This window comes from Pecten maximus, chromosome 14 (genome assembly GCF_902652985.1).
Source record: "Pecten maximus chromosome 14, xPecMax1.1, whole genome shotgun sequence".
Taxonomy (NCBI): domain Eukaryota; kingdom Metazoa; phylum Mollusca; class Bivalvia; order Pectinida; family Pectinidae; genus Pecten; species Pecten maximus.
Window position 1 is genome coordinate 641568 of NC_047028.1, and position 24772 is coordinate 666339.

Here is a 24772-nt window from a genome sequence, read left to right on the forward strand (position 1 = left end):
TATCAACAGATGCCACCGTTCGAAGCTATTTATACGTTGTCTAAACAATTTCCCGCACGTAAGCCTTTGTATATAGACTTTATAAAATAGAGGGTATGATAAGCACTAAGGTTAGTGATAATTATACTGTATGGTTAGCATACAGGTATACTTACCAACAGTCACAAACTTAATACTAGCTATAACGATTGTAGTTATTACATTTCTACCTAGGCGACAAAGGCGTTCCAAAAGTAAAACTCCTTCACGCTAAATTTAATGTTCATAAGCTTAGGCAGCCTACGAGGTCCTGTCCTAAGGCAATGTTAAGGACTATGTGTATTGCCCGTTGGATGTCGGGTGAGTTACTCTATATGTTTATCTATTTACATTTTTATAATAGTATATTTTATCATTAAGTGAGGCACCTTTGATGTTTAACTCCTATGTAGACGTATGCAATGAAGACAACATCACTTTATTCATTCAATGTTTTTAAATCCATGAGTGAATGAAAACTTTGATATTACACGTATACCCCAGTCTTCCAACACTAACAAATAAGTGGCGTACAAAGGGCAAGTGTAGGTAGCTCTGTAAATATGACGTTAATACTTGAATGCTGATTAATCAATAGTCATGCACCATACATACAAGTGTTCCATCCTTCATATTAATTATCAATAGTGTGGAAATTTTATTAGTTAAAAAGATGTTACCATGCATAGGCGATATTTGGACGATAGTTGATTTTAAAATAATAAGGAATACGTATGTGAGTTCTGATCGTTAACAGGTCATATACATTTATTGTGAACCTGTAGTACACCGGCAAATCGTACAAACCATGATACTTATATAGGTAATTCTAAAACTGTGTCATTACAACTGAATACACAACTAAATTGAATCAAGGACTAACGTAAGCTTCCTTTGACCGAAACTCCCAGTACGCTGTAATAAAAGCTAATCGGAACTTATTTTATTTATTAGTCTTTTGCAAGATGTTAACTAAACTTGCATTTTCATTTTATTTTCGATCCGTCGACTGTTCATTTTAAGGGCATTGCACACAAATTACTGTACATGACTGTGTGAGTTTATGAATTGCGTCTGAAGCCTGCAACCACCTAATCACACAGAGATATGTACAGAAGTGTGTGAGGTAATCAACTTTGTTTAAAGACTTAGAACCAGTCAATCATACACATTATGGTACAGTCTATCATACACAGTATGGTACAGTCTATCATACACAGTATGGTACAGTCTATCATACACAGTATGGTACAGTCGATCATACACATTATGGTACAGTCTATCATACACAGTATGGTACAGTCTATCATACACAGTATGGTACAGTCTATAATACACAGTATGGTACAGTCTATCATACACAGTATGGTACAGTCTATCATACACAGTATGGTACAGTCAATCATATACAGTATGGTACAGTCTATCATACACAGTATGGTACAGTCTATCATACACAGTATGGTACAGTCTATCATACACAGTATGGTACAGTCTATCATACACAGTATGGTACAGTCTATCATACACAGTATGGTACAGTCTATCATACACAGTATGGTACAGTCTATCATACACAGTATGGTACAGTCTATCACACACAGTATGGTACAGTCTATCACACACAGTATGGTACAGTCTATCACACAGTATGGTACAGTCGGTCATACACAGTATGGTACAGTCTATCATACACAGTTTGGTACAGTCTATCACACAGTATGGTACAGTCTATCATACACAGTATGGTACAGTCTATCATACACAGTATGGTACAGTCTATCATACACAGTATGGTACAGTCTATCATACACAGTTTGGTACAGTCTATCATACACAGTATGGTACAGTCTATCATACACAGTATGGTACAGTCTATCATACACAGTATGGTACAGTCTATCATACACAGTATGGTACAGTCTATCATACACAGTATGGTACAGTCTATCATACACAGTATGGTACAGTCTATCATACACAGTATGGTACAGTCTATCATACACAGTATGGTACAGTCTATCATACACAGTATGGTACAGTCTATCATACACAGTATGGTACAGTCTATCACTACACAGTATGGTACAGTCTATCATACACAGTATGGTACAGTCTATCATACACAGTATGGTACAGTCTATCATACACAGTATGGTACAGTCTATCACACACAGTATGGTACAGTCTATCATACACAGTATGGTACAGTCTATCATACACAGTATGGTACAGTCTATCATACACAGTATGGTACAGTCTATCATACACAGTATGGTACAGTCTATCATACACAGTATGGTACAGTCTATCATACACAGTATGGTACAGTCTATCATACACAGTATGGTACAGTCTATCATACACAGTATGGTACAGTCTATCATACACAGTATGGTACAGTCAATCATACACAGTATGGTACAGTCTATCATACACAGTATGGTACAGTCTATCATACACAGTATGGTACAGTCTATCATACACAGTATGGTACAGTCTATCATACACAGTATGGTACAGTCTATCATACACAGTATGGTACAGTCTATCATACACAGTATGGTACAGTCTATCATACACAGTATGGTACAGTCGATCATACACAGTATGGTACAGTCTATCATACACAGTATGGTACAGTCTATCACACAGTATGGTACACACAGTATGGTACAGTCTATCATACACAGTATGGTACAGTCTATCATACACAGTATGGGTACAGTCTATCTACAGTATGGTACAGTCTATCATACACAGTATGGTACAGTCCATCATACAGTACGGTACAGTCTATCATACACAGTATGGTACAGTCTATCACACAGTACGGTACAGTCTATCATACACAGTATGGTACAGTCTATCATACACAGTATGGTACTGTCTATCATACACAGTATGGTACAGTCTATCATACAACAGTATGGTACAGTCTATCATACACAGTATGGTACAGGTCATCATACACAGTATGGTACAGTCTATCATACACAGTATGGTACAGTCTATCATACACAGTATGGTACAGTCGATCATACACAGTATGGTACAGTCTTTCACACACAGTATGGTACAGTCTATCATACACAGTATGGTACAGTCGATCATACACAGTATGGTACAGTCTATCATACACAGTATGGTACAGTCTATCACACACAGTATGGTACAGTCTATCATACACAGTATGGTACAGTCTATCATACACAGTATGGTACAGTCTATCATACACAGTATGGTACAGTCTATCATACACAGTATGGTACAGTCTATCATACACAGTATGGTACAGTCTGTCATACACAGTATGTACAGTCTATCATACACAGTATGGTACAGTTGTATCATACACAGTATGGTACAGTCATCACACACATATGGTTACAGTCGATCATACACAGTATGGTACAGTCTATCATACCAGTATGGTACAGTCTATCATACACAGTATGTACAGTCTATCATACCACAGTATGGTACAGTCTATCATACACAGTATGGTACAGTCTATCATACACAATATGGTACAGTCTATCACACACAGTATGGTACAGTCTATCATACACAGTATGGTACAGTCTATCACACACAGTATGGTACAGTCTATCATACACAGTATGGTACAGTCTATCACACACAGTATGGTACCGCTATCATACACAGTATGGTACAGTCGGTCATACACAGTATGGTACAGTCTATCATATACAGTATGGTACAGTCTATCATACACAGTATAGGTACAGTCGATCATACACAGTATGGTACAGTCGATCATACACAGTATGGTACAGTCTATCATACACAGTATGGTACAGTCTATCATACACAGTATGGTACAGTCTATCATACACAGTATGGTACAGTCTATCATACACAGTATGGTACAGTCTATCATACACAGTATGGTACAGTCTATCATACACAGTATGGTACAGTCTATCACACAGTATGGTACAGTCTATCATACACAGTATGGTACAGTCTATCATACACAGTATGGTACAGTCTATCATACACAGTATGGTACAGTCTATCATACACAGTATGGTACAGTCTATCATACACAGTATGGTACAGTCTATCACACACAGTATGGTACAGTCTATCATACACAGTATGGTACAGTCTATCATACACAGTATGGTACAGTCTATCATACACAGTATGGTACAGTCTATCATACACAGTATGGTACAGTCTATCATACACAGTATGGTACAGTCTATCATACACAGTATGGTACAGTCTATCATACACAGTATGGTACAGTCTATCATACACAGTATGGTACAGTCCATCATACACAGTATGGTACAGTCTATCATACACAGTATGGTACAGTCTATCACACACAGTATGGTACAGTCGATCATACACAGTATGGTACAGTCTATCATACACAGTATGGTACAGTCTATCATACACAGTATGGTACAGTCTATCATACACAGTATGGTACAGTCTATCATACACAGTATGGTACAGTCTATCATACACAGTATGGTACAGTCTATCATACACAGTATGGTACAGTCTATCATACACAGTATGGTACAGTCTATCATACACAGTATGGTACAGTCTATCATACACAGTATGGTACAGTCTATCATACACAGTATGGTACAGTCTATCATACACAGTATGGTACAGTCTATCATACACAGTATGGTACAGTCTATCATACACAGTATGGTACAGTCTATCATACACAGTATGGTACAGTCTATCATACACAGTATGGTACAGTCTATCATACACAGTATGGTACAGTCTATCATACACAGTATGGTACAGTCTATCATACACAGTATGGTACAGTCTATCATACACAGTATGGTACAGTCTATCATACACAGTATGGTACAGTCTATCATACACAGTATGGTACAGTCAATCATACACAGTATGGTACAGTCTATCATACACAGTATGGTACAGTCTATCATACACAGTATGGTACAGTCGATCATACACAGTATGGTACAGTCTATCATACACAGTATGGTACAGTCGATCATACACAGTATGGTACAGTCTATCATACACAGTATGGTACAGTCTATCATACACAGTATGGTACAGTCTATCATACACAGTATGGTACAGTCTATCATACACAGTATGGTACAGTCTATCATACACAGTATGGTACAGTCTATCATACACAGTATGGTACAGTCTATCATACACAGTATGGTACAGTCTATCATACACAGTATGGTACAGTCTATCATACACAGTATGGTACAGTCTATCATACACAGTATGGTACAGTCTATCATACACAGTATGGTACAGTCAATCATATACAGTATGGTACAGTCTATCATACACAGTATGGTACAGTCTATCATACACAGTATGGTACAGTCTATCATACACAGTATGGTACAGTCTATCATACACAGTATGGTACAGTCTATCATACACAGTATGGTACAGTCTATCATACACAGTATGGTACAGTCTATCATACACAGTATGGTACAGTCTATCATACACAGTATGGTACAGTCTATCATACACAGTATGGTACAGTCTATCATACACAGTATGGTACAGTCTATCATACACAGTATGGTACAGTCTATCATACACAGTATGGTACAGTCTATCATACACAGTATGGTACAGTCTATCATACACAGTATGGTACAGTCTATCATACACAGTATGGTACAGTCTATCATACACAGTATGGTACAGTCTATCATACACAGTATGGTACAGTCTATCACACACAGTATGGTACAGTCTATCATACACAGTATGGTACAGTCTATCATACACAGTATGGTACAGTCTATCATACACAGTATGGTACAGTCTATCATACACAGTATGGTACAGTCTATCATACACAGTATGGTACAGTCTATCATACACAGTATGGTACAGTCTATCATACACAGTATGGTACAGTCTATCATACACAGTATGGTACAGTCTATCATACACAGTATGGTACAGTCTATCATACACAGTATGGTACAGTCTATCATACACAGTATGGTACAGTCTATCATACACAGTATGGTACAGTCTATCATACACAGTATGGTACAGTCTATCATACACAGTATGGTACTATCATACACAGTATGGTACAGTCTATCATACACAGTATGGTACAGTCAATTATACACAGTATGGTACAGTCCATCATACACAGTATGGTACAGTCCATCATACACAGTATGGTACAGCCTATCATACACAGTATCGTACAGTCCATCATACACAGTATGGTACAGTCAATCATACACAGTATGGTACAGTCTATCATACACAGTATGGTACAGTCTATCATACACAGTATGGTACAGTCGATCACGCACAATATGGTACAGTCCATCATACACAGTATGGTACAGTCTATCATACACAGTATGGTACAGTCAATCACACACAGTATGGTACAGTCTATCATACACAGTATGGTACAGTCTATCATACACAGTATGGTACAGTCTATCATACACAGTATGGTACAGTCAATTATACACAGTATGGTACAGTCCATCATACACAGTATGGTACAGTCCATCATACACAGTATGGTACAGTCCATCATACACAGTATGGTACAGTCTATCATACACAGTATGGTACAGTCTATCATACACAGTATGGTACAGTCTATCATACACAGTATAGTACAGTCTATCATACACAGTATGGTACAGTCTATCATACACAGTATGGCACAGTCTATCACACACAGTATGGTACAGTCTATCATACACAATATGGTACAGTCTATCATACACAGTATGGTACAGTCTATCAGAATCTTTTCTCTTCTTTCTTAACAATTTTCTTATTCCTAATGTCTCGCTTGACAATGCCTCACTTTTGGCCTTAAGTTGAGCGTTCGCCCCTGTGAGGAAGGCTTTGGGTTCTGTCCCCTGGCCGAGACATACCAGAGTCTTTAAAAATGGTAGTTGCTACTCCTGCTTAGCGCTCAGCATATTTGGAGTGGAACGACTGGTTCGCCCGTTGTCAGTATAATGTGACCGGGTGGGGTGTCCTGCTGGGTGTCTTCGGCAGTATGTTTCAGTGAGGTAGCACTATAAATCGGCAAAAGTTCCGGCCTATCACAAGGAGACTTAACACGAACATACCGCAGCCTCCCAAAACACACATACGCACTCACCACACGCATGCATGTCGCACGCGCGGGAGGCCGTCCTTGGATGACCTTGGCTGTTAATAGGACGTTAAACAAAATAAACCAAACCAAACCAAATCATACACAGTATGGTACAGCCAATCACACAAAATGATGTTATTTGCATACAGAAAAAAGTATTAGTACACAGATGTTAATGATCAGGTTACATGTATTTTGTTTTTATATAATGTTGATTTACCAATAGATTAGTAGTACACAGATGTTAATGATCAGGTTATTTTGTGTTTATATAATGTTGATTTACCAATAGATTAGTAGTCCATAGATGATAATGATCAGGTTATTTTGTGTTTATATAATGTTGATTTACCAATAGATTAGTAGTCCATAGATGATAATGATCAGGTTAGTTTGCCATAATTGATGAGTGTAGGAAGCATATAGCTTAACAGAAACTTGCAAGATGAATGATTAGGATATTTATACAATGCATCAACTAAGAAGAGCTTCACTCCTAGATGATTTGTATTGGGAAGATAAGTTACAAATGTATTTTAACAGTATTGAATATTTGTTCTATGTTTGCATCAAACAAGAAATAATGTCCTGTTTCTGTCATATCCCCTTCATCCGTTTTAAAACATGAATAATTTTCTGCGTGAACTAGCATTCTATAGTGCGGGAATTTTAGTGTATACCTGTGTTGTATACACCTTCACAGTTTAAGTTGTTTCACTACAGATTTCCACGCGTCCCTGTGACTGGTTATACCTGTGTTATATACACCTTCACAGTTTAAATTGTTTCACTACAGATTTCCACGCGTCCCTGGGACTGGTTCTACCTGTGTTGTATACACCTTCACAGTTTAAATTGTTTCACTACAGATTTCCACGCGTCCCTGAGACTGGTTCTACCTGTGTTATATACACCTTCACAGTTTAAGTTGTTTCACTACAGATTTCCACGCGTCCCTGGGACTGGTGATACCTGTGTTATATACACCTTCACAGTTTAAGTTGTTTCACTACAGATTTCCACGCGACCCTGGGACTGGTTCTACCTGAGTTAATAATGACGTAATCATCTCATCTCTCCGTCAATATTTAGGCTTTATGGGCAAAGCATTGCACCTTAATATTTAGTTGACAGGCACGATGATATCAAGTCCCTTATTTTGATTTTATTTCTCGATTTTATCATCCAACCGATGATGTTTGATAGTCGCAGACTGCAATACCCAGTAACAACGGCCGTGAACCGCATGGTGACAGTAAAATTGACAACACGGTGTTTGGCGTGGTCGAGTTATAGATGATCGTATTACTTCACTTTACCAATCTTGCACATAATATCTCTGATCCTTATTATAAAAATATTGGGGATTTTTACCGTATTATCTAACCCCTTCTCTAACGAAACATAACAACACCATAATTGTCAGTTCAGCCCAATTAAGCTCAGTCATGCGTGGTTTAGTTCGAACTAATGTGTATATAAATGCTAGGAGATAGCGTAGGAACTCAAAATTGGAGTGAGTTCTTAAAGTGGCATTCCTTCGTTTTGATAAAGTTTAGGTTGTCAAAATGGAACGTACAGTGTAAAGGGAAATGTGTATGTTTACAAGTACAATTAGTACAGGTTAGAATCTTTACACTAATACGGCAGTTTTAATCGCAAGTTAAAACGAAGTTCTTCGAGTATTAAGTCCTAACAAATTCTGAATTCACCTCGAAGTATCACAAATACCTGCAAAGACAGACGGTATTCGTGTACGATTTGCCATTTTTCTGTACATTTCGGCGTTAATTTCATTACTAGTAGGCATAAATACTCATATAATCCTCGTTCGGACAAATATTTCATCAATAGAAATTTTGCATGTTTTTGTTGTCCCAATGAGGGAATGCCATTTAAGGCAACATACATGTACGAAGCAGGACTCGAATAATCACTGAAATATTGAACTTGCTCATTAAAACGAAAATCAAATTATATCCCGAATCCAAAGACCTACAGTAGCAAGTTGAGTTCAAATGGATTATTTTATTGACCAGGATCATGAGATTCATTAGAGTCTGTGTCGGGCATAACCTATTTGATATTATCTCTATCGATGATTTATGTGGAGGATGATTCAGCACATTCTCCATATTACTTATGTATGTAATGGTAGCCATTGTCAGAGATCAATTGAAAAAGTTAAAATCATGTATTGATTATATGTGATTGCGCCGTGTGTTTAAACAACGAACGGGATATTTATAGCTAGACGCTGTATTATTAATTTATAAATCACCATGTCAAGACCGCTAATAAGGAAAGATGTTTTATTGGGCTAAGTGAGTCATTTCTCGGCTAGTTTCATACGAGGAGCAGTCCGTCGATATTCCTCTAGGTTGTTAAGGATATATTATCACAATACTTATATATTGTTAACTAAAACTAGCAGTACTTCCGGGCTTAACTGATACAAGACACGAGTTACCCAAGATGTTATAGAGCCAATACGAAATACCAAAGATGTTATAGAGCCAATACGAGTTACCCAAGATGTTATAGAGCCAATACGAGTTACCCAAGATGTTATAGAACCAACACGAGATATCCAAGATGTTATAGAACCAACACGAGTTACCCAAGATGTTATAGAACCAACACGAGATATCCAAGATGTTATAGAACCAACACGAGTTACCCAATATGTTATAGAGCCAATACGAGTTACCCAAGATGTTATAGAACCAATACGAGTTACCCAAGATGTTATAGAGCCAATACGAGTTACCCAAGATGTTATAGAACCAATACGAGTTACCCAAGATGTTATAGAACCAATACGAGTTACCCAAGATGTTATAGAGCCAATACGAGTTACCCAAGATGTTATAGAGCCAATGCGAGTTACCCAAGATGTTATAGAGCCAATACGAGTTACCCAAGATGTTATAGAACCAATACGAGTTACCCAAGATGTTATAGAACCAATACGAGTTACCCAAGATGTTATAGAGCCAATACGAGTTACCCAAGATGTTATAGAGCCAATACGAGTTACCCAAGATGTTATAGAACCAATACGAGTTACCCAAGATGTTATAGAACCAATACGAGTTACCCAAGATGTTATAGAGCCAATACGAGTTACCCAAGATGTTATAGAACCAATACGAGTTACCCAAGATGTTATAGAGCCAACACGAGTTACCCAAGATGTTATAGAACCAATACGAGTTACTCAAGATGTTATAGAACCAATACGAGTTACCCAAGATGTTATAGAACCAATACGAGTTACCCAAGATGTTATAGAGCCAATACGAGTTACTCGAGATGTTATAGAACCAATACGAGTTACCCAAGATGTTATAGAGCCAATACGAGTTACCCAAGATGTTATAGAACCAATACGAGTTACCCAAGATGTTATAGAACCAATACGAGTTACCCAAGATGTTATAGAACCAATACGAGTTACCCAAGATGTTATAGAACCAATACGAGTTACCCAAGATGTTATAGAACCAATACGAGTTACCCAAGATGTTATAGAACCAACACGAGATACCCAAGATGTTATAGAGCCAATACGAGTTACTCGAGATGTTATAGAGCCAATACGAGTTACCCAAGATGTTATAGAGCCAATACGAGTTACCCAAGATTTTATAGAGTCAATACGAGTTACCCAAGATGTTATAGAGCCAACACGAGTTACCCAAGATGTTATAGAACCAATACGAGTTACTCAAGATGTTATAGAACCAATACGAGTTACCCAAGATGTTATAGAACCAATACGAGTTACCCAAGATGTTATAGAACCAATACGAGTTACCCAAGATGTTATAGAACCAATACGAGTTACCCAAGATGTTATAGAGCCAATACGAGTTACTCGAGATGTTATAGAACCAATACGAGTTACCCAAGATGTTATAGAGCCAATACGAGTTACCCAAGATGTTATAGAGCCAATACGAGTTACCCAAGATGTTATATAACCAATACGAGTTACCCAAGATGTTATAGAACCAATACGAGTTACCCAAGATGTTATAGAACCAATACGAGTTACCCAAGATGTTATAGAGCCAATACGAAATACCAAAGATGTTATAGAGCCAATACGAAATACCAAAGATGTTATAAAGTCAATACGAGTTACCAAGATGTTATAGAACCAATACGAGATACCCAAGATGTTATAGAGCCAATACGAGTTACCCAAGATGTTATAGAGCCAATACGAGTTACCCAAGATGTTATAGAGCCAATACGAGTTACCCAAGAAGTTATAGAGCCAATACGAGTTAACAAGATGTTATAGAACCAATACGAGTTACCCAAGATGTTATAGAACCAATACGAGTTATCCAAGATGTTATAGAACCAATACGAGTTACCCAAGATGTTATAGAGCCAATGCGAGTTACCCAAGATGTTATAGAGCCAATGCGAGTTACCCAAGATGTTATAGAGCCAATACGAGTTACCCAAGATGTTATAGAGGCAATACGAGTTACCCAAGATGTTATAGAGTCAATACGAGTTACCCAAGATGTTATAGAACCAATACGAGTTACCCAATATGTTATAGAACCAATACGAGTTACCCAAGATGTTATAGAGCCAATACGAAATACCAAAAATGTTATAGAGCCAATACGAAATATCAAAGATGTTATAGAGTCAATACGAGTTACCCAAGATGTTATAGAGCCAATACGAAATACCAAAAATGTTATAGAGCCAATACGAAATACCAAAAATGTTATAGAACCAATACGAGTTACCCAAGATGTTATAGAGCCAATACGAGTTACCCAAGATGTTATAGAGCCAATACGAGTTACCCAAGATGTTATAGAGCCAATACGAGTTACCCAAGATGTTATAGAGCCAATACGAGTTACCCAAGATGTTATAGAGCCAATACGAGTTACCCAAGATATTATAGAGCCAATACGAGTTACCTAAGATGTTATAGAGCCAATACGAGTTACCCAAGAAGTTATAGAGCCAATACGAGTTAACAAGATGTTATAGAGCCAATACGAGTTACCCAAGATGTTATAGAACCAATACGAGTTACCCAAGATGTTATAGAACCAATACGAGTTACCCAAGATGTTATAGAGCCAATACGAGTTACCCAAGATGTTATAGAGCCAATGCGAGTTACCCAAGATGTTATAGAGCCAATACGAGTTACCCAAGATGTTATAGAACCAATACGAGTTACCCAAGATGTTATAGAACCAATACGAGTTACCCAAGATGTTATAGAGCCAATACGAAATACCAAAGATGTTATAGAGCCAATACGAAATACCAAAGATGTTATAAAGTCAATACGAGTTACCAAGATGTTATAGAACCAATACGAGATACCCAAGATGTTATAGAGCCAATACGAGTTACCCAAGATGTTATAGAGCCAATACGAGTTACCCAAGATGTTATAGAGCCAATACGAGTTACCCAAGAAGTTATAGAGCCAATACGAGTTAACAAGATGTTATAGAACCAATACGAGTTACCCAAGATGTTATAGAACCAATACGAGTTATCCAAGATGTTATAGAGCCAATACGAGTTACCCAAGATGTTATAGAGCCAATACGAGTTACCCAAGATGTTATAGAGTCAATACGAGTTACCCAAGATGTTATAGAACCAATACGAGTTACCCAATATGTTATAGAACCAATACGAGTTACCCAAGATGTTATAGAGCCAATACGAAATACCAAAAATGTTATAGAGCCAATACGAAATATCAAAGATGTTATAGAGTCAATACGAGTTACCCAAGATGTTATAGAGCCAATACGAAATACCAAAAATGTTATAGAGCCAATACGAAATACCAAAAATGTTATAGAACCAATACGAGTTACCCAAGATGTTATAGAGCCAATACGAGTTACCCAAGATGTTATAGAGCCAATACGAGTTACCCAAGATGTTATAGAGCCAATACGAGTTACCCAAGATGTTATAGAGCCAATACGAGTTACCCAAGATGTTATAGAGCCAATACGAGTTACCCAAGATATTATAGAGCCAATACGAGTTACCTAAGATGTTATAGAGCCAATACGAGTTACCCAAGAAGTTATAGAGCCAATACGAGTTAACAAGATGTTATAGAGCCAATACGAGTTACTCGAGATGTTATAGAGCCAATACGAGTTACCCAAGATGTTATAGAGCCAATACGAGTTACCCAAGATGTTATAGAGCCAATACGAGTTACCCAAGATGTTATAGAGCAAATACGAGTTACCCAAGATGTTATAGAGCCAATACGAGTTACCCAAGATGTTATAGAACCAATACGAGTTACCCAAGATGCTATAGAACCAATACGAGTTACCCAAGATGTTATAGAGCCAATACGAGTTACCCAAGATGTTATAGAACCAATAGGAGTTACCCAAGATGTTATAGAACCAATACGAGTTACTCAAGATGTTATAGAGCCAATACGAGTTACCCAAGATGTTATAGAACCAATACGAGTTACCCAAGATGTTATAGAGCCAATACGAGTTACTCGAGATGTTATAGAACCAATACGAGTTACCCAAGATGTTATAGAACCAATACGAGTTACCCAAGATGTTATAGAACCAATACGAGTTACCCAAGATGTTATAGAACCAACACGAGATACCCAAGATGTTATAGAGCCAATACGAGTTACCCAAGATGTTATAGCGCCAATACGAGTTACCCGAGATGTTATAGAGCCAATACGAGTTACTCGAGATGTTATAGAACCAATACGAGTTACCCAAGATGTTATAGAACCAATACGAGTTACCCAAGATGTTATAGAACCATTACGAGTTACCCAAGATGTTATAGAACCAACACGAGATACCCAAGATGTTATAGAGCCAATACGAGTTACCCAAGATGTTATAGAGCCAATACGAGTTACCCAAGATTTTATAGAGCCAATACGAGTTACCCAAGATTTTATAGAGTCAATACGAGTTACCCAAGATTTTATAGAGTCAATACGAGTTACCCAAGATGTTATAGAGCCAACACGAGTTACCCAAGATGTTATAGAGCCAATACGAGTTACCCAAGATGTTATAGAGCCAATACGAGTTACCCAAGATGATATAGAGCCAATACGAGTTACCCAAGATGTTATAGAACCAATACGAGTTACCCAAGATGTTATAAAAACCAATACAAGTTACCCAAGATGTTATAAAAAGCAATACAAGTTACCCAAGATGTTATAAAAACCAATACAAGTTACCCAAGATGTTATAAAAACCAATACAAGTTACCCAAGATGTTATAGAACCAATACGAGATACACAAGATATTATTGAGTAAATACAAGTTACCAAAGATGTTATAGAGCCAATACGAGTTACCAAAGATGTTATAGAACCAATACGAGTTACCAAAGATACTATCTAACTTACAAGAATTATCCTGAATTATCCTTAGTTAACCTAACAGAGCCAGAATTAACCTGAGTTAATCTAACCGAACAATGATTATTGTTAGTTAACCAAACCGAACGAACAAGAATTACCCTTAGTTAATTTATCCCAGCCAGAGTTATCCTTAGTTAACCTAACCGAACCAGAATTATCCTTAGTTTAGCTAACCGAACCAGAATTACTCTTAATTAACCGTAACGAACCAGAAGTATCCTTAGTTAACCAAACCGAACCAGTTATCCTTAGTTAACCTAAACAAACCAGAATTATCCTTAGATAACTTAACCGAACCAGAATTATCCTTAGTTAACCTAACCGAACCAGAATTATCCTAAGTTAACATAACCGAACCAGCATTACTCTTAACTAACCTAACCGAACCAGAATTATCCTTAGTTGAATTAACCGAACCAGAATTATCCTTCGTTAACCTAACCGAACCAGAATTACCCTTAGTTAACCTAACCGAACCAGAATTATCCTTAGTTGAATTGACCGAACCAGAATTATCCTTAGTTAACCTAACCGAACCAGAATTACCCTTAGTTAACCTAACCGAAACCACAAATAAACACAAGATAGCCTTACTAAACCACAAATAAACACAAGTTAGCCTTACTAAACCACAAATAAACACAAGTTAGCCTTACTAAACCACAAATAAACAAGTAATCGTTAGCCTAACTACATTTTTGTACACCACAAATTAACGCAAGTTATCTTGATTTAACCACAAATAAACACAAGTTAGCCTTACTAAACCAGAAATAAGCAGAAGTTAGCTTAATTTAACCACGAATAAACACAAGTTAGCCTTACTAAACCAGAAATAAGCAGAAATTAGCTTAATTTAACCACGAATAAACACAAGTTAGACTAACTTAACCACAATTATTTACAAGTTAGTCTAACTAAACCAGAAATTACTTCACTGCTCCACTGAATTATTGACTACATTGTACATACGGGTATTCAAGCATCCAATATGGCAGTGATGACAATAAAGGATACCAAACTCGTCGTAATTGTAAGTAAACATACAGCAAACACAGCAAGTAATGTCTACTATTTTCATTTTTACCAACACACGTGATGTTTATGTGTTATAAACTATATGATGATAAAATCAAGCAGGACTTACTGTTTTTATAACTGTATAACACGCGCATACACATGTATGTGTTGTATGATGTGGTCGTACATTGTAATACAGGTTTTGTAGGGACAGGAGCGGGAAAAAAAACACGTAGAGGAAAAAACAGTACACAAATCACACATACACACGTTCATATAGGAATGGACAGGAACATTTGTCTATTGGAGAGAAACCGACAGATCTATATCTCTGATGCCAACTCACCTGTAAATGTGATGCGCACACAGCCATGTGAATGGTGCGTGCAGTACACATTTGTATGATTCATGTACGCTGTTTATGATTCGTGTACAGCTGTTTATGATTCATGTACAGCTGTTTATGATTCGTGTACAGCTGTTTATGATTCGTGTACAGCTGTTTATGATTCGTGTATAGCTGTTTATGATTCGTGTACAGCTGTTCATGATTAGAGTACAGCTGTTTATGATTAGTGTACAACTGTTTATGATCCGTGTACAACTGTTTATGATTCGTGTACAGCTGTTTATGATTCGTGTACAGCTGTTTATGATTCGTGTATAGCTGTTTATGATTCGTGTACAGCTGTTTATGATTTGTGTACAACTTTTTATGATCCGTGTACAACTGTTTATGAATCGTGTACAGCTGTTTATGATTAGAGTACAGCTGTTTATGATTCGTGTACAGCTGTTTTTGATTCGTGTACAACTGTTTATGATTCGTGTACAGCTGTTTATGATTAGAGTACAGCTGTTTATTAATAGTGTACAGCTATTTATGATTCATGTACAGCTGTTTATTATTAGTGTACAGCTGTTTATGATACGTATACTGCTGTTAATCATTGGTGTACAGCTGTTTATGATTCGTGTACAACTGTTTATGATTCATGTACAGCTGTTTATGATTAGTGTACAGCTGTTGATGATTCGTGTGCAACTGTTTATGATTCATGTACAGCTATTTATTATTAGTGTACAGCTGTTTATGATACGTATACTGCTGTTAATCATTGGTGTTCAGCTGTTTATGAATCGTGTACAACTGTTTATGATTCGTGTATAGCTGTTTATGATTAGAGTACAGCTGTTAATGATTAGTGTACAGCTGTTTATGATTAGTGTACAGCTGTTTATGAATAGTGTACAGCTGTTTATGATTCGTGTACAGCTGTTTATGATTCGTGTTCAGCTGTTTATGATTAGAGTACAGCTGTTTATGATTAATGTATAGCTGTTTATGATTAGTGTACAGCTATTGATGATTCGTGTGCAATTGTTTATGATTCTTGTACAGTTGTTTATGATTCTTGTACAAATTATAAGTCATGCTCCACTGTGTACGGTGTATACTTCGTGATCAATCGTATATTGAGACGTTGTGTCTGTAAACAAATACACGTATCGATTATCAGTATTCAACACGCTATGAGCATCCAACCATGGTGTAGTGACACATTCTGTAATAATTACAGTGATAATATACATGTATATATTTGTTGCATGACAACAAACGATGCGTAGCGGATATGTATATTAACGTTCCGTTTTAACTGAGCATAGAAAAATAAGTCGTCTGCTTTAGATACATCAGGAATGTGATAAGCGTACACGTATGTACACGTATCCTTAATTACTATACATAGCCAGAGGCGGATCCTGTGCGCATGCATAAAAATATAAAAGGCTTCTTCATATTGATACAGAACACGATATCTTAAACAACCTACATGTACTATAGTATGATCTTGGATATTATACGTGTATGTGTATTATATATAACATACTACAGTATGATCTAAGATAATATATGTATTATATAAAACATACTATAGTATGATCTAAGATAATATATGTATTATATATAACATACTACAGTATGATCTAGAATACTATATGTATTATATATAACATACTACAGTATGATCTAAGATACTATATGTATTATATATAACATACTACAGTATGATCTAAGATACTATATGTATTATATATAACATACTACAGTATGTATAAGACATTATATGTATTATATATAACATACTACAGTATGATCTGGGATAATATATGTATTATATATAACATACTACAGTATGATCTAAGATACTATATGTATTATATATAACATACTACAGTATGATATGGGATACTATATGTATTATATATAACATACTACAGTATGATCTTGGATACTATATGTATTATATATAACATACTACAGTATGATCTAAGATACTATATGTATTATATATAACATACTACAGTATGATCTAGGATACTAGATGTATTATATATAACATACTACAGTATGATCTAGAATACTATATGTGTTATATATAACATACTACAGTATGATATAAGATACTATATGTATTATATATAACATACTACAGTATGATATAAGATACTATATGTATTATATATAACATACTACAGTATGATCTAAGATACTTTATGTATTATATATAACATACTACGGTATGATCTATGATACTATATGTATTATATATAACATACTACAGTATGATCTAGGATACTAGATGTATTATATATAACATACTACAGTATGATCTAGGATAATATATGTATTATATATAACATACTACAGTATGATCTAAGATACTATATGTATTATATATAACATACTACGGTATGATCTGGGATACTATATGTATTATATATAGCATACTACAGTATGATATAAGATAATATATGTATTATATATAACATACTACAGTATGATATAAGATACTATATGTATTATATATAACATACTACAGTATGATATAAGATACTATATGTATTATATATAACATACTACAGTATGATCTAGAATACTATATGTATTATATATAACATACAACAGTATGATCTAATATACTTTATGTATTATATATAACATACTACAGTATGATCTAAGATACTATATGTATTATATATAACATACTACAGTATGATCTAGGATACTAGATGTATTATAACATACTACAGTATGATCTAAGATACTATATGTATTATATATAACATACTACAGTATGATATAAGATACTATATGTATTATATATAACATACTACGGTATGATCTGGGATACTATATGTATTATATATAACATACTACAGTATGATATAAGATAATATATGTATTATATATAACATACTACAGTATGATATAAGATACTATATGTATTATATATAACATACTACAGTATGATATAAGATACTATATGTATTATATATAACATACTACAGTATGATCTAAGATACTATATGTATTATATATAACATACTACAGTATGATCTAAGATACTATATGTATTATATATAACATACAACAGTATGATCTAATATACTTTATGTATTATATATAACATACTACAGTATGATCTAAGATACTTTATGTATTATATATAACATACTACAGTATGATCTAAGATACTATATGTATTATATATAACATACTATAGTATGATCTAAGATACTATATGTATTATATATAACATACTACAGTATGATCTATGATACTATATGTGTTATATATAACAAATTACAGTATATATATATTATTATTATGATAGATACTACAGTATGATTTAGGATATCATATGTATAATATATTACACGTATTACAGTATGATCTAGGATAATATATATATTACATGTGATAGATACTAGAGTATGATCTAGGATAGTATATGTATTATATATGATAGATACTACCAGTATGATCTAGGATAATATATGTATTATATATGATAGATACTACCAGTATGATCTAGGATAATACATATATATGTTATATATGATAGATACTACAGTATGATCGGGACTAAGTGTGTGTGTGTGATATATTTCATGCTAAGCTCTGCTAAGTCACTAAATCAAATTTCCAAGCAAAATATAAAGTTAGGAAATCATAATTCACATTCTAATTGGTGAAGTAATATGATGAACATTGTTCGTGACGTCGTCATTAAATGACGTCGTTTTGTTTGATGTCACCATATCTAGTGTATTTTTATGTCACGACTGCTGACTGATTAAAATATGCCCATGATTAATATCACTCGCAGCAACTTATGTAATATGGCGAATATCCTCGAGAGTGAATTTATTGATGGAAATGTTGAAAATAAACTGATGATTTTGTATATCAAAGTCTTTTTATCCTTTTGATATTCACGTGTTTCCAATTTTCAATCTGTGATAGCGTTATCGCATCCCAAACTCAAATATCGCGCTGGACTTAATTTTTTGAAGTTGCGAGTACACTCGACGTTCAAAACAAAACAAAAAACCAGCAGTGTTCGCCGAAATAGACATAAAAACATCAATTAGACTCCAAGATTGTAATCAATACATTTCACTGTGATGATAGTCACATTTGACACAGTAGAACTGTTTAAACTGTTGTAGTAACATATACATGTGTATGTATATATGTTGTTCAATCGGTTTTGTAATTTGATGATTATGATTTGATAATTTTCCGTTTGGTAAGGATATACTATGGAAATATAGTAGAGAAGGCTTTGGTTTGTTTTTGTTTAACGTCTTATTAACAGCCAGGGTCATTTAAGGACGTGCCAGGTTTTGGAGGTGGAGGAAAGCCGGAGTACCTGGAGAAAAATCACCGGCCTACGGTCAGTATCTGGCAACTGCCCCACGTAGGTTTCGAACTCGCAACCCAGTGGTGGAGGGCTAGTGATAAAGTGTCGGTACACCTTAACCACTCGGCCACCGCAGAGAAGGCAGTAAATGCTCAATCCATTCATCTGTCCTTCAGTGGTGCCACCTGGTGAAAAAATACTATTGCTCACACAACTTTTCGTATAAACGGCATTGTATTATGACGTCATAGATAACTCAAGACGAAGTTGGAGTTGTTTAAATAGAATCGCTGCGTGACAGAACAATTGACTAGGATGTGTTGTTTTAGTAAGTATCATTTCCATAGCATTTGATCAGGATTTATGTGTGTATCTGTATATATTGTACTCCGCCTCAGCGGTGGATAGGGTTTAGCATCCTTGTTCCGTTTATAGACGAGCTGAGAACTTTAACTGTTTACAGGAATTGAGGCAGATCTATAACTGTTTAGAGGAATTGAGGCAGGTCTAGATCTATATCAATGTGGATTGCAATTCCGCATTAACCAATTGCCAAAGGATCGGATAAAGAGGAACAGACATGCATATATTCTATTGAAGGAATATATAAAGACCATGTACAAGAATGCACAGAACATCGCACGCCCGTAACACGTGTCCAACAACCAGCCCACGCTAGCTAGGGTCGTGAAAGCATAAGCAGCTTTATGAAATATGATAGCAGAAACTTTCCTTGCGACCTGAATAGAAATTAGGCTCTTTCTGATCGGGTAATTATAATTATACAAATATCATGACTTTTTTCTTACAGACCAGACTAGAGTGTCGTTACTGTGATGTTTTGTCCTCACAGACCAGACTAGAGTGTCTTTACTGTGATGTTTTGTCTCTACAGACCAGACTAGAGTGTCGTTACTGTGATGTTTTGTCTCTACAGACCAGACTAGAGTGTCGTTACTGTGATGTTTTGTCTCTACAGACCAGACTAGAGTGTCGTTACTGTGATGTTTTGTCTCTACAGACCAGACTAGAGTGTCGTTACTGTGATGTTTTGTCTCTACAGACCAGACTAGAGTGTCGTTACTGTGATGTTTTGTCTCTACAGACCAGACTAGAGTGTCGTTACTGTGATGTTTTGTCTACAGACCAGACTAGAGTGTCGTTACTGTGATGTTTTGTCCCTACAGACCAGACTAGAGTGTCGTTACTGTGATGTTTTGTCTCTACAGACCAGACTAGAGTGTCGTTACTGTGATGTTTTGTCCCTACAGACCAGACTAGAGTGTCGTTACTGTGATGTTTTGTCTCTACAGACCAGACTAGAGTGTCGTTACTGTGATGTTTTGTCCCTACAGACCAGACTAGAGTGTCGTTACTGTGATGTTTTGTCTCTACAAACCAGACTAGAGTGTCGTTACTGTGATGTTTTGTCCCTACAGACCAGACTAGAGTGTCGTTACTGTGATGTTTTGTCCCTACAGACCAGACTAGAGTGTCGTTACTGTGATGTTTTGTCTCTACAGACCAGACTAGGGTGTCGTTACTGTGATGTTTTGTCTCTACAGACCAGACTAGAGTGTCGTTACTGTGATGTTTTGTCCCTACAGACCAGACTAGAGTGTCGTTACTGTGATGTTTTGTCCCTGCAGACCAGACTATAGTGTCGTTACTGTGATGTTTTGTCTCTACAGACCAGACTAGGGTGTCGTTACTGTGATGTTTTGTCTCTACAGACCAGACTAGAGTGTCGTTACTGTGATGTTTTGTCTCTACAGACCAGACTAGAAGGTCGTTACTGTGATGTTTTGTCCCTACAGACCAGACTAGAAGGTCGTTACTGTGATGTTTTGTCTCTACAGACCAGACTAGAGTGTCGTTACTGTGATGTTTTGTCTCTACAGACCTGACTAGAGTGTCGTTACTGTGATGTTTTGTCTCTACAGACCAGACTAGAGTGTCGTTACTGTGATGTTTTGTCTCTACAGACCAGATTAGCGTGTCGTTACTGTGATGTTTTGTCTCTACAGACCAGACTAGAGTGTCGTTACTGTGATGTTTTGTCTCTACAGACCAGACTAGCGTGTCGTTACTGTGATGTTTTGTCTCTACAGACCAGACTAGAGTGTCGTTACTGTGATGTTTTGTCCCTACAGACCAGACTAGAGTGTCGTTACTGTGATGTTTTGTCTCTACAGACCAGACTAGAGTGTCGTTACTGTGATGTTTTGTCTCTACAGACCAGACTAGAGTGTCGTTACTGTGATGTTTTGTCTCTACAAACCAGACTAGAGTGTCGTTACTGTGATGTTTTGTCTCTACAGACCAGACTAGAGTGTCGTTACTGTGATGTTTTGTCTCTACAGACCAGACTAGAGTGTCGTTACTGTGATGTTTTGTCCCTACAGACCAGACTAGAGTGTCGTTATTGTGATGTTTTGTCCCTACAGACCAGACTAGAGTGTCGTTACTGTGATGTTTTGTCCCTACAGACCAGACAAGAGTGTCGTTACTGTGATGTTTTGTCTCTATAGACCAGACTAGGGTGTCGTTACTGTGATGTTTTGTCTCTACAGACCAGACTAGAGTGTCGTTACTGTGATGTTTTGTCCCTACAGACCAGACTAGAGTGCCGTTACTGTGATGTCTTGTCTCTACAGACCAGACTAGAGTGTCGTTACTGTGATGTTTTGTCCCTACAGACCAGACTAGAGTGTCGTTACTGTGATGTTTTGTCCCTACAGACCAGACTAGAGTGTCGTTACTGTGATGTTTTGTCTCTACAGACCTGACTAGAGTGTCGTTACTGTGATGTTTTGTCCCTACAGACCAGACTAGAGTGTCGTTACTGTGATGTTTTGTCTCTACAGACCAGACTAGAGTGTCGTTACTGTGATGTTTTGTCCCTACAGACCAGACTAGAGTGTCGTTACTGTGATGTTTTGTCTCTACAGACCAGACTAGAGTGTCGTTACTGTGATGTTTTGTCCCTACAGACCAGACTAGAGTGTCGTTACTGTGATGTTTTGTCTCTATAGACCAGACTAGAGTGTCGTTACTGTGATGTTTTGTCCCTACAGACCAGACTAGAGTGTCGTTACTGTGATGTTTTGTCTCTATAGACCAGACTAGAGTGTCGTTACTGTGATGTTTTGTCTCTACAGACCAGACTAGAGTGTCGTTACTGTGATGTTTTGTCCCTACAGACCAGACTAGAGTGTCGTCACTGTGATGTTTTGTCCCTACAGACCAGACTAGAGTGTCGTTACTGTGATGTTTTGTCCCTACAGACCAGACTAGAGTGTCGTTACTGTGTTGTTTTGTCTACAGACCAGACTAGAGTGTCGTTACTGTGATGTTTTGTCTCTACAGACCAGACTAGAGTGTCGTTACTGTGATGTTTTGTCCCTACAGACCAGACTAGAGTGTCGTTACTGTGATGTTTTGTCTCTACAGACCAGACTAGAGTGTCGTTACTGTGATGTTTTGTCCCTACAGACCAGACTAGAGTGTCGTTACTGTGATGTTTTGTCTCTACAGACCAGACTAGAGTGTGTTACTGTGATGTTTTGTCCCTACAGACCAGACTAGAGTGTCGTTACTGTGATGTTTTGTCCCTACAGACCAGACTAGAGTGTCGTTACTGTGATGTTTTGTCCCTACAGACCAGACTAGTGTGTCGTTACTGTGATGTTTTGTCTCTACAGACCAGACTAGAGTGTCGTTACTGTGATGTTTTGTCTCTACAGACCTGACTAGAGTGTCGTTACTGTGATGTTTTGTCCCTACAGACCAGACTAGAGTGTCGTTACTGTGATGTTTTGTCCCTACAGACCAGACTAGAGTGTCGTTACTGTGATGTTTTGTCCCTACAGACCAGACTAGAGTGTCGTTACTGTGATGTTTTGATCCTACACGTCAGGCTAGAGGATTTTTACTGTGGTAAGTAAGAATGACTTTTTGTACCTACAGACCCGACAAGAGGTTTGTTAAGGTGATGGTTTGTACCTACATGTGTATTCCAGAGCAGTGTGTTGTAACTATGACGTTTTGTACCGACATACCTGACTAGAGGGTTTTTAGGTGATGTTATGTACTTACAAGTGCATGTTAGAGAAATGTGCTGTAACTATGACTTTTTTCCTACAGACAAGACTAGAGAGTTGCCATACTAGAGGATCATTACGATGACAGGATGGTATGATGGCGGACGATGTATCTCCGAACGCCAGGTGGTTCTAGTGTCGGCTTTTCTCACCATGTCCTTTGGTTCGAGTCTGATGTCGGCAACAGGGATCATTCATGTGTCATTGCTGAATCATTTTAAGGAATCCGTCCCAGTTACAGCATGGACTGGGGCACTATTCTCTGCATTCTTCTGCTTGGGCGGTAAGTGTGTACATGTA

The 24772-nt window shown here is 36.7% G+C and overlaps 1 protein-coding gene across 4 annotated transcripts in view; it reads left to right on the forward strand.

The window, feature by feature from the left end:
- Positions 1-24772, forward strand: part of LOC117342597 (monocarboxylate transporter 12-like) — a 36413-nt gene that overhangs the window by 1162 nt on the left and 10479 nt on the right. For 2 of the 4 annotated variants that reach the window (XM_033904795.1, XM_033904793.1), the window contains exon 2: positions 24516-24755. In XM_033904795.1, the coding sequence (XP_033760686.1) occupies positions 24554-24755 (202 nt within the window). In that variant the 5' untranslated portion in view covers positions 24516-24553. Of the gene's footprint in view, positions 1-20488; positions 20698-23929; positions 24309-24515; positions 24756-24772 lie in introns of those variants that run through there. The other 2 variants (XM_033904792.1, XM_033904794.1) reach the window with 2 other exon arrangements.